The 12,922-nt window shown below is 39.6% G+C and overlaps 1 protein-coding gene across 1 annotated transcript in view; it reads right to left on the reverse strand.

Annotated features, from left to right (window-relative positions):
- The window catches only part of mnat1 (MNAT1 component of CDK activating kinase), a 256,635-nt gene that overhangs the window by 228,820 nt on the left and 14,893 nt on the right, over positions 1 to 12,922 (reverse strand). The window contains exon 2 of the mRNA XM_068038275.1: positions 3,115 to 3,267. Coding sequence (XP_067894376.1) covers positions 3,115 to 3,267 — 153 coding nt within the window. The remainder of the gene's footprint in view (positions 1 to 3,114; positions 3,268 to 12,922) is intronic.

Here is a 12,922-nt window from a genome sequence, read left to right on the forward strand (position 1 = left end):
TTAGGACTGTGAATAAATTCGAAGACTTCACAAAATCAATATGATCTAAAACAGTGGAATCCTGTCTGGAGATAAACCCTATTTGGTCTAGGACTGACAATTAGAGGTTGAATTCACAATAAACCAGTTTCAAAGCTGAAAGACTTCCAAAAAAAATTCCTATCCGACATAGCGCGCTCCTAAAACTGCACACCATCAAAACAAGCCTATTTAACATGCAATACATGGAAAAAAACTGATGTATCCTGTTGTGTAAATACTTCACAATATAATGTTGTTCCCTTTGAAAACTAAACTCAGATAGAAAAACGGTTAAGCTTAAATTGATGAACAGTTAACACATCAATAACAAGTAATTTCCCTCCAGCTACTCCATAATTATGAGCTTGCCTTTACTGTGTTAAATCTGTGCATCCAACCTATGACACCCAATACCAGGAGAGGATATGGATGTTGCATCATACTGTTACCACCAGGTGAGAAAGAAGTCCAGGAGTTCCCTCTCAGCCTTTGCCTGGTTTAACCGTAACAGGGTTTAATTTTTTTTTAAATGTGTTTTAGCTCCCCCTCAGTGAATCCTTGTTCACTGCTTTCCAATTGTAAGGCAAAGAAATCAATCCGACAGGTTTCCTTAGATTTAAAGAAGAAAGGTGGAAGTTTATTAACCTTAAACTCTAATCCAGTAAACGACAACAAATATGCGACCACGCTAGCATGCAAACACGATAAACTCACACGCAGATAGAGACAGAAAAAGTAGAAAGAATAAAGGGAAAAGTCTGAGGCAATAGTTGGGTGTATTTACAGTCCTTTGAGGTCAATGTGGAGTCTTTGGTTGCCGGTAATTCTTGATGTTCGTTGGGGCCCAGTGCACACTTTAACTTGTTTCATTGTAGGAGTCTTTTTTCTCGAGGTTTAAGCGACTTCAGTGGGTCCGGAGGCTTGTGAGAAAGCGAGAGAGCGCCAGCCTGGAGAGAGGCTCTCTTGTTCCAGGTTCAGTTGCAATCTGCAGTCTGTCCTTAAACTGTCCTCTGTCTAGTTCAAAAAGCTTGGGCCAGCGGGTTAGTCATGTGACCAGCTGGTTTAACCACTCCTGCGTTTGTGGATTCTCCATCTTAGCAGGCACTGGAATACGAGCTTTCTTACACCTTCAATGTCTGGTGATCAAAATCCATTTGGGTTAATTGGACTAGGGAGTAGTTGCTTTACTTCTCCAAGCACCAAGTATACAAATGTCCTCCAGCCAAATGTCTGGTGATCTCCTTAAACAAACCATTTCTTCACTCCAGCAACAGTTTAAAATTAATGTTCATATGACAAAATTAATATGCCTCATTCTTGGCAGGTGGGGGTCTTCATGACAATACAGTTGTCCATTTCAATCACATGTATAATTGTGTAAGTGGAAGTTGATACAGTATTTACTTTGCTTGGTTATTAACTATTAGGGTTAAATATTTAAATAACCATCCCAGATTGATGGGTACAACATTCTGTCATGCCTAAAGTAAAAACAGAAAATACTGGAAATATTCAGCAGGTCAGGCAGCATCTGTGGAGACAGAAACAGAGTTAACGTTTCAGGTCGTTGATCTTTCTTCAGAACAGACTGAGTTTTGATGAAACGTCATTGGCCTGAAACGTTAACTCCGTTTCTCTTTCTACAGATGCTGCCAGATATGCTGAGTATTTCCAGCATTTTCTGTTTTTATTTCAGATTTCCAGCATCCGTAGTATATTGCTTTTGCATTCTCCTATGCCTGTTGGCTGTAATATTCCTGTGTAAAATGAATTTGGGTAGTCTCTGTTCCAAGTACAACACAAAACTGATCCTTGCTTGCCATTAATTAGCAACCTCACTCAAGAGACACAAAGGAATGGCAGATGTGAAAATAGAAACAGTCAGACTGGTGCACTTTGAGTTTGGACTGAGGTACACTGGTGAGTCACAACAGAAGGAGCTTTACTCTGTATTTGAGTATACTCGATGCTAATAGTGGGTGCCTAAAATGGGAAGAGTTCCATTCCCCAACACTAACATTCCTCACACTGATTTTAAAAGACTACTTTTAATCTCTAAAAATCATAATTAGCTTGATGTTTAATTTTTAGAATACATACAGCCATTCTTAATATTAATAAGCATTTGCATTTACATAGCACCTTTCACATCCTCAGGATGTCCCAACGCATTTCACAGTGAACTAATTATATTTGAAAGTAGTTATCATTTTTGTTGATGAATGTAGCAGCCAATTTGCCCTCCGCAACATTCCACAAACAGAAATTAGATAAATTATCAATTAATCTGTTTTTGTGATGTTATCTAAGGAATAAATGCTGGTGAGGACACCAGGAAAGCTCATTCAAACAGTGCCTTATCGGTCCATCCATACAGCCAGATGGGTCCTAGCTTTAATATCTCATACAAAGACAAAACCTCCAACAATACAGCACTCCCTCAGTATTGGCACGCCAGCCAAGATTATACACTCAAGTCCTGAATCTGGTCTTAAAACCACAAGATATTGGCCAAGAGACAAGTATGCAACCACTGAGCCAAGGTGGCACTTAAAATTATGCCCTGCATGCTTCTTCTGTGAATAAGTATAACTTGCATGCCTTTAAAGCTTAAAATAATTACACATATTAATTCCCTTTTTATAGTAAATCTGACTAAATTGATATCAGTACTTGGATGGTGATATTTGGCAGAGTATCAGGATGATTTCCCAAAGTTCAAAGCATATTCTGATTAATTAAAGACTCATTAAAAATCAGAAACTGCTGGAAAGACTCAGCAGGTTAGCCATGACCTGTAGAGAGATCGGATAAGTTGATGTTTCAGGTGGGGACCATTTATAAGAACACCACCACAGAACTGGCAGACAGCAAATAAATTCCTATCTTTTAAAAAGGAAGGTAGAACTAACTCCGAGAAATATAGATCAGTTAACTTATCAGTCTTGGAAAGATACTGGAATCTTTGCTAAAAGACAAAATAGCAAAACACTTAGTGACAGCCTGTTTCTGTGCTGTACATTCTATGAATGGAATGCTGTGCACGTAAGTATCTCCACAGATGCTAAACAGCAGCAAAAATAAAATTCTTACATTTTTAATACTTTCTTTCGAATCTCTACCTCCTTGTCCACTGTAGGATCTTCAAAGAGTTGCACTCTGAAGTTGTTCTTTCGCAGTGCTGTCCCACACTCCTGACAGTTTCCTGAACCTCTAACAAACAGCAGTTCCACGCAATTCTCACATCTGTTAAAAACAGGGAGTTGATTTACTTTAGCTTTTTTTTTTCCAAAAATATGGTTAGAGTTCTAAATTGAAAAGGTGAATCATACTATAGCATTTTTCTGACATGCTCTACTCTGGATCTCACAAAAACCCAGTATTCTTCACAAGTATATCATGGTATACAGAAAAGTATTCTAGAATGACAGTAAGAGCAGCATTATGTAGCCTCTTCTCTTCAAGAACAAGGTTTAAAATGGTAGCATTCCTTTGTATTCTGCAATCTTTTGATAGCTTAACTATTTATGATAACAAATTTTGCATCATAGATTATTATTTTTTAAATGTTTTCCTACATAAGAACACTTAGCATCTCCAACTTCTGTAATATATCTGAATTTCTTGGTCATGAAAGACATTTGCAACAGAATAACAAGACATTTAAAATACGTGAAACCCATGCAACCAAAACTTGTGCAAATAAGCTCATTTTAATGGAGAGGCATTCTTGCACATGTCATGTGCCACTTTTCCCCCACCCATAGTTCCCAGAGAGAACAAAACAACTTGTGTCAATGTTTCAATCTCAAAACAGATGCAGGTGTAAATAAAGAACTGTACTCCACTGATTTACATTTACATGTCTTCAAGTTAAATATTACCCGAAAAGGATTTAGCAATACAGTTTGTATTGTTGATCTGAGTGAGTCCCTGCTGATCCAAGTGAGTTTGGCAGTTTCTCCATCATCGGCCAGAAATTGCTAGCTGTTTGCATCACAGACTAAGTGACAGCAGCAACAAGGAACACAGCGTGAGGATTAGCACAAGTGAGGCCCCCTACAGCAGTTGGTAGAAATAAAGAGTCTTTTAAAAAAAATAAACTGTGTCAAACGAAATGTCACTAGACAGTTTAATACATAAGAGTGACTCAGTAGGTAAGAGGTGCAACACAGATGAAAGATCTGGCAAATCATCACACCTTGAAACCTACTTTACGTGACAATCCTCTGGTGATGTGCAGAACAGATAATTCAGTTCTTGGACTACCAGGTTGTAGCTTCAATCCACTTGGGATTTGTCGGCAAGCCACTTGAATGTTTGTAGTCATTATACCATTACCAGTTTGAGCAGGAGCTGATGGGTGGTATTATATACAAACAAGATAAACTTGTGGAATTATAAACAGTTTTTTTGGTTAGACTGGACTGAAGTGTGATTTATCACAAGGTGCACCTTCCATAGGAAAACGTTTATGTTCTCTCATTTATAGTCTGGAATATCTTATTCTACACTGCATTCACTGCATGACAAGGCAGTGGCTTTTTCATTCAACTTTATGGCACTTAAAGATTACAAAACTGATAAAAAAAATTATTACACACATGATCCATCTTTTACTTACAAGATTGAATGTAATCTGTGTTTATAGCACTCCTCAATACTCCTTGCGCAACAGATAAAAACTTTGTGAATGAGATACTGTGAATTAAGATGTAACTTTGTCAGTAAAATGGCACTAGGTCCATTGCACTCTTTGCCTCCTTTTGCTTTATTAATTTACCATATCTTGTTGGGTTCTTCCAGGAAATATGGACATGATAAATACAATAAATACCACCTAGAAAATCATTGTGTCCACTATTGAAGTCAATGGTCAAGAAGCAATTTATTTTCCAATTTTCTTTTTGGAAAGGGGTAGGGAACAAGGAATTTTTTGAGCATTTATATAACTACGGGATGAACTGAAAGAATTTCACTGGGAATTGTGTAATTGTAATGGCGCATCTTCATCGTACTGTCCGTTTTACAGCACAAAGAGGAAATGACATTAAGTGACTTATGTCATGCCATTATTACCTAAGATTTTTGCACAGTCTTTGAAACAAGAGGTTAGTCAAAGCTTCATTCCCCCATAAATATCCATGGCAAATGTAAATTTCTTGAATGAGCATTTGTTTTCTCACTACTGAAACTTAAAACTCAAAAATAATGACAACAGTGGGCCGCCATCTTTTTAACAACAGTCTTGTCTGCACAAAGAGTCTAAAGACCACAAAATTATTGCAGGTAATGATTTATTATGTGTCTGGTTTCCAAAGCAAAAACAGCTTTGCTTCAATTTGTGAAACTAACCTTTCAACATAAAAGAAATTCTTCCGAAAGCTAGCTAATATTAAGCAGAATGGGGATACAGGCTGTTACGTATAAGTTAGTTAAATTGACATCCACCCTGATGTGTAATGAATACTCAGTATATGCAATTTATAGAAACATCAGAGGATCAGAGATCGCAACCAAATATTATTAGAATTCCACAGAAAACAGTACTAAAACTTTTTAGAAATTCTGATATAAAATAGTGCTTTCTGAAACTTTATTGTATGGAAGGAATAACCTGTGTTGTGCTTCTCAGGTATCTACCAATAAATATAACCGATATACAATGAACATAGACTACTGCTTATACTAAGGTTTCCAAATGACATGCTATACCAGAACAGAGTCAAGAACAAACTTGAACTTGGTAACAAGTTATTTGGTAAGATACTGATGTTAGGTCTACATAAAACTGCTTTTGAATTTGATTGTAAATACTTTGTTTTAGCTTCACTGCAATTATTATATAATTTAACAGTATCTGGAATGTTTGTGCAGTGTTTTGTGAATTCAGAATATTCACCAATAAGACAACTTTAATAAAGTGGTTGTCTGAGTTGCTGTAGGTCCAGCTTCTAATACAGACTGTTAATGTTCAGAGTTGCTCTTTAAATTTCTTAAATAGCCAATCAATCCCTGCACCCATACAGGAAGTCCATGTAAATGGAGCAGCTTTCTTTGATTGCATCGTTTCTCAATTAGGAAACTGCCATCACACTATAAAAATTCTCTCAAGCACATTTTTGGTATAACTCTACGTCACTCTTGCCCATCCTCTGAAGTAACCTTATGCGTACAATGCCAAGAAAGGTATTTCCAATGATCAGCCAATCAATGCATTGAAGCCCTAATGCTATATTTTGGCTGTGAGCTGGTGAAAGAACAAAACCACACAAACATCCGAGTGACCAGCCAGATATAGAGCAAACATTAGTCACTGGCTGTGCCACTTCTGACTCTCTGCTTTGCCTGCTGCATCCAAATTATAAATCCAGCAAAGTTTGGAGAAACTTTGGGCCTGCAGGATCCACATGGAAAACAACAAAGTTTACAGCAAACACCGCCAATCTCACCGTTGCAGGAAATTCTGCACCAATATCTCCAAACCATTAACTGCAGCCACAAAATTTGCCAGTTAACTAATGGAATATTGATCATTCAGTCCATGAATAAGTAAAGCATCATATTTTTTGTTGTGGGGGGGGGGGGGGGGAGAAGAGAGAGAGAAAAAGAGGAGGAAGCTTAAAGGGAGTCAGAATCTTTTTATATGTATATTGGGAAGGGGGTAACAAAGATAACACACAAAAGTTAGCATGTATTGTCCATTCTGGACAACAATTGTCTGAAGTTTGTGGTTTGTGCTAAGTTGGTTTACTTCTCTTGATTCTGGCCAAAATTCATTGCACAGTAACATAACAGCAAGTTTAAATGCCTGACAAGTAATTTCACCAATTTATTTCCAGGATTAGCTAATATCTCATTACCAAATATTTTAGAACTGATTCTGACTTTGGTTATTATTTCCTTTTAAAACAAAAGCACATATTAATTACACTGATAGAGAATTTTTAATGAATAAAGTGCCCTGTCTTGCTGGTTAGAATGTTACTGTTTGCAGCTGGAACTGAGTTTGATATCCCAGTCACTTTGGGACATGTGTTACCGTTCTCAAAATAGCTAATGGGAGGAGGAACAAAACTCTCACTGTGCCAGTTCTATTTTTCATCTGGGTTTCAAAACATACATTTGATTTTGGCATGTCCAATTGTAATTTATGAAATCGTCCAGCTCTTGTAATACTGGTCAAGAAAAAATAAAATCACTCACTGTGCTGCGGGCAGCAAGGGTAAATGGGCTCAAAAACAAGCATTAATCTCCAAGCTATTTTAATATAGGTTAATAGATATCTACAAAGCTGCAGTTCAATAAAAAAGGAAATACCATCAGATTGAAAAATGCAATGTTCAATTTATGTTTCACTGAATTGCTGCTTTGGAATTAATTTACAGGTATGCTACTTATTAGAGAGTCACATGCTTCGGCAACATATACACTAAAATTGGAATAATACATACCAATTCACTATTAATTTAATATATTTCTCCAGAAACTGTGTGACAGGATTGAAATTACCACCCTTAACCTACAATAGATTACAGGAGAATTGAATGACTGGTAACAGAGAAGGTTTACTAGACTAATACCCAGAATGGGCGAGTTGTCTTGTGAGGAAAGGTTGGACAGGCTAGGCTTGTATCCGCTGTAGTTTAGAAGAGTAAGAGGTGACATGATTGAAACATTTAAGATTCTGAGGGGTCTTGACAGGGTGGATGTGGAAAGGATGTTTCCTCTTGTGGGAGAATCTAGAAGTAGAGGTCACTGTTTAAAAATAAGGGGTCGCCCATTTTAGATAGAGATGAGGAGAATTTTTTTCTCTCAGAGGGCCGTGAGTCTTTGGAACTCTCTTCCTCAAAAGGCGGTGGAAGCAGAGTCTTTGAATATTCTTAAGGCAGAGGTAGATAGATTCTTGATAAGCAAGAGGGTGAAAGGTTGTTGGGGGTAGGCAGGAATGTGGAGTTGAGTTTACAATCAGATCAGCCATTATCTTGTTCAATGGCAGAGCAGGCTGGAGGGGCTGAGTGGCCTACTCCTTCTCCTAATTCATATGTTTGTAACATATTATATGAAATTCCAAAGGGAGAAAAAAAAAAGTCGTAGAGTGATACTCCAAGTCAGGAAAGCATGTGACTCGGAGGGGAACTTGCAGCTGGTGGCGTTCCTATGTGCCTGCTGCCTTCATCCTTCTGGGTGGTAGAGGTCGCTGGTTTGGGAGGTGCTGTTGCAGAAGCCTTGGCAAGTTGCTGCAGTACATTTTGGAGATAGTACATATCGCAGCCACTGTGCGCCAGTGGTGGAGGGAGCGAATGTTTAAATTGTGGTTGGGGTGACAATCATGCAGGCTGCTTTGTCCTGGATGCTGTAGAGCTTCGAGTGTTGTTGGGGCTGCACTCATCCAAGCAAGTGGAGAGTATTCCATCACACTCCTGACTTGTGCCTTTTAGATGGTGAACAGGCTTTGGAGAGTCAGGAGGTGAGCAACACACTGGAGAATACCTAACCTCTAACCTGCTCTTGTGGCCACAGTACTTATATAGCTGGTTCAGTTAAGTTTGTGGTCAATGGTGACCTCCAGGATGTTGATGGTGGGGCATTCAGCGACAGTAACGCTGTTGAACATGAAGGGAAGGTGAACTGACTCTTTCTTGTTGGAGATGGTCATTGCATAGCACTTGTGTGGAACATAGGATTTAGGACCAGGAGGAGGCCTTTCAAGCCTGCACTTGCATTCAATAAGATCATGGCTGATCTGGATGGTATGAATGTTACTTGCCACTTATCAGCCCAAGCCTGAATATTGTCTAGGTTTTATTGCATGCGGGCATAGACTGCTTCATTATCTAAGGAACTGCTAATTGAACTGAACACTGTGCAATCATCAAACATCCTCACTTATGACCATGTCATTGAGGGAAGGTCACTGATGAAGAAGCTGAAGATAGTTGGGCCTAGAACACTGCCCTGAGGAACTCCTGCAGCAATGTTTTGGTGCTTTGATGATTGGCCTCCAACAACCACAATGATCTTCCATTGTACTAGGTATGACTCCAGCCTGTGGAGTGCTCCCCGTACCATCCACACCCCCATTTCCCATTGACTTCAATTTTGCTCGGGCACTTTGATGCCACACTAGGTCAAATACTGCCGTAATGTCAACAGCAGTAAATCTCACCTCATCTCAAGCATTCAGCTCCTTTCCACATTTGGATCAAGGTAGTAATGAGGTCTGGAATCAAATGGCCTCGCAGAACCAGACGGGCTCTTTTCTCTTTAAAAAAAGAAAGCTGAGAGATGACCTAATAGAGATCTTTAAAATTATGAAAAGGTTTTGATAGAGTGGAAACTGAGAGAATGTTTCCTCTTGTGGGGAAGAGCATAACTAGAGGCCATTAATATAAGATAGTCACCAAGAAATCCAAAGGGAATTCAGAAGAAAAATACTTTACCCAGGGTTGTGAGAATGTGGAACTTGCTACCACAGAGAGTGGTTGAAGCAAATAGTATAGATGCATTTAAGGAGAAGCTAGACAAGCATATGAGAGTGAAGGTGATAGAGGGTTAGGATGATATATTTACATAAGGAAAGATGGGAGGAAGTTCAAGTGGAGAATAAATAACAGCGTGAACTGGTTGGGCCAAATTGCCTGTTTCTGTGCCATATATCCTATATAATCTTCTGTTAGTAACCATGGTGATAGCACCACACAACATGATGGAGGGTGTTCAAGGACTGTGCAGTGGTCATTCCTACTAATACAGTCACTGACAGATGCATCAGCAAGAGGTAAATTGGCAAGAACTAGATTAAGTAGGTTTTCCCTCATATTGGTTCTCTCATCACGTGCTGCAGTCCCAGTTTGGCTCGGTCAGTAGTGATACTATTGAGTCACTCTTGGTGATGCTGTTGGAGTCCCCCAACCAGAGTACATTCTGTGCCCTTGCTACCCTCAGTGCTTCTGCCAATTGGTGTTAAACATGGAGGAGTACTGATTCATCAAATGAGGGAAGGCAGTCGATAGTAATCAGCAGGAGGTTTCCTTACCCATGTTTGACCTAATGCCATGAGACTTCATGGAATCTGGAGTCAATTTTAAAAGGACTCCCAGGACCACTCGCTCCCTACTATGTACTACTGTGCAGCTACCTATACCGCCAGAGGAACAGGACATACCCAGGGATGGTGATGGAGGAGTCTGGGGCATTAGCTGAAAGGGATGGATGATTCTGTGAGTATGACTATGTCAGGCTGTTGCTTCACTAGTCTAAGGAACAGCTCTCCCAATTTTGGCAAGTTCGTAGATGTTATTGAGGAGGGCTTTGCAAGGCTGGCTGACCTGGGCGTGCCTTTGTCATGTCCAGTGTCTAGGTGGTCCATCCAGTTTTCTTATTGTAGTTTTGTGTAGCAATTGGATACAACGGAGTGGCTTGCTAGGCCATTTCAGAGGGAAGTTAAGAGTCTACCACATCACTGTGGGTCTGAAGTGACTAGGCCTGATGGGGTAAGGACAGCAGATTTTCTTCCCTAAAGGACATGAGGAAACCATACGGGTTTTTACAATAATCCAGTACTTTCGTTGTCACCATTGTGGATACTAGCTTTTTACTCAATTTAAATTTCCCAGCTACAGTTGTGGGATTTGACCACATGTCTCTGGATCATTAGTCCAGACCTCTGGGTTACTAGTTCAGTAATAAACACCATGCTACTGTACCATGGGTCAGGACTTACTGGATACCGGATATGGTACGGTTTGCACAGAATGTCTTTCCCCAAGGTATTTAAGTGCAGTGGAGAATGGAGGCTTTCCTGACAGCCATTGAATTACAGATCTGGCCAGGCAAATTAGGGTTGGAGAGGCTTTCAGAAATGAGGCCTACATCTCCAGGTGTTTTCCTAGCTCCAAGTACAAGCTGGATCGTGGAGGATTTGTAGGAGGATGAGGATTTGAAATCAACGTGCTGGAGGATGAGAAGCTAGTAGAGGTCAGCAAGGACTGGTATGTTTCCCTTATCAATACAAAGTCTCAAACTGAAATATGCATAGATGAAAATACACACGTCTTTAAATTCACCAATTCATTAAGTTCAACATCGCTTGAAGGTACTTTTAACCAAATGTGCTAGCTAAAATTCAAATTCAGGGTAAGGTTAAAATTTATAGAATGCTGATCTTGCACAGCCTTCATGTCCAGTCTTGATCACATTTGCATAGCAACAGTATTGAACAAATCAGGAAAAAGAGACCCCAACATAAGGTGTAGCTAATTGTTTACCAGCTCTCTTTTTTGGCATCGATTCAAAAAACACACCTGCATCACATCCCACCTGCTACATGAATCATGTGATGTCAGCGTGCTGGACGTCTTTGGCCTGCTAAAACCAGTTTCTAAAAGCAACCAAATTGCCAATCCAAAAGTAGTTGAATGCTTTCACAATGTGACACTTAGTCCATGGTTTGTCAAAGTAACTGCTGGCACATTAACTTGTCAAGCTGAAATTAACTGTACTTCTTGGAAAGTCAACCCATTAGTGAATCTAGGGACTACCTATCCTAGAAAATTCTTCAGAGCAAGAGATGCTAAAGTAAAGTTTGGCACATCTTCAAACAACAACTTGTCTAATTAAGTTCCCACTGCCATTGTTTAAAATAAGTTATTTCTGAATTGAGTTTCAACAAACCAATTTTCTAGATTTTTTGTAAGATTTAATTAACCTCAAAACAAGAGTAAATACATGTATTGGGACTGTGCAGATTAAAAAGATTACAATCCATTCCAAATTATAGATTTTTTTTTACATTTAGAGATACAACACTGAAACAGGCCCTTCGGCCCACCGAGTCTGTGCCGACCATTAACCACCCATTTTATACTAATCCTACACTAATCCCATATTCCTACCACAGCATCACCTGTCCCTATATTTCCCTACCTCGTACCTACACTAGGGGCAATTTATAATGGCCAATTTACCTATCAACCTGCAAGTCTTTTAGCTGTGGGAGGAAACCGGAGCACCCAGAGGAAACCCACGCAGACACAGGGAGAACTTGCAAACTCCACACAGGCAGTACCCAGAATTGAACCCAGGTCGCTGGAGCTGTGAGGCTGCGGTGCTAACCACTGCGCCATACTTGATTGATTTTTTTGTACTGAACCAACTATTGAGAGAATGGGTTCTATGCAGAGTCATTCAGTTTTTGTTCTACAGATCAATGATATGGTTCCAGTCGCATGTTTCAAATTTTATTACAAATAATATTTCTGTAGTGCTCATGTAAAGGCAATGTCTCACAGCATTTAACAAGGCAGGAAAAGGTTAGAATCCATCAGGAAAAAAGGAGAGAAAAGAATGAACTGAGATTAAAGAACAAGGAATGAGGAAGATGGCCAGTCTAATTGATTTTGGAACAGAACATCAAAGTGGGGGTACAACATCTTAGACACTGGTGGAGTGGAAAAAGCAGGGACCTAGCAGTAATCTAAATGTCAGTTACATAACACAAAGAGACTATTCAAACCAAACGGTCTGTGTTGCATTACCCTCCATCTGGCATCTACCAGACAATGTGGAAAATTGCCCAGGTATGTCCTGTCCACAAAAAGCAGGGACAAATCCAATCCAGCCAATTACCGCCCAATCAGTCTACTCTCAATCATCTTCAAAGTGATGGAAGGTATTATCAAGCAGTACTTATTCAGCAATAACCTGCTCACTGATGCTCAGTTTGGCTTCTACCAGGACTACTCAACTCCTGACCTCATTACAGCCTTGGTGCAAATATGGATAAACAAGCTGAACTCCAGAGGTAAGGTGAGAATGCCTCCCCTTGACGTCAAGGCAGCATTTGACCGAGTGTGACATCAAGCAGCCCGAGCAGAATTGTAGTCAATGGGAATCGGGG

This window comes from Heterodontus francisci, chromosome 9 (assembly GCF_036365525.1).
Source record: "Heterodontus francisci isolate sHetFra1 chromosome 9, sHetFra1.hap1, whole genome shotgun sequence".
Lineage (NCBI taxonomy): Eukaryota > Metazoa > Chordata > Chondrichthyes > Heterodontiformes > Heterodontidae > Heterodontus > Heterodontus francisci.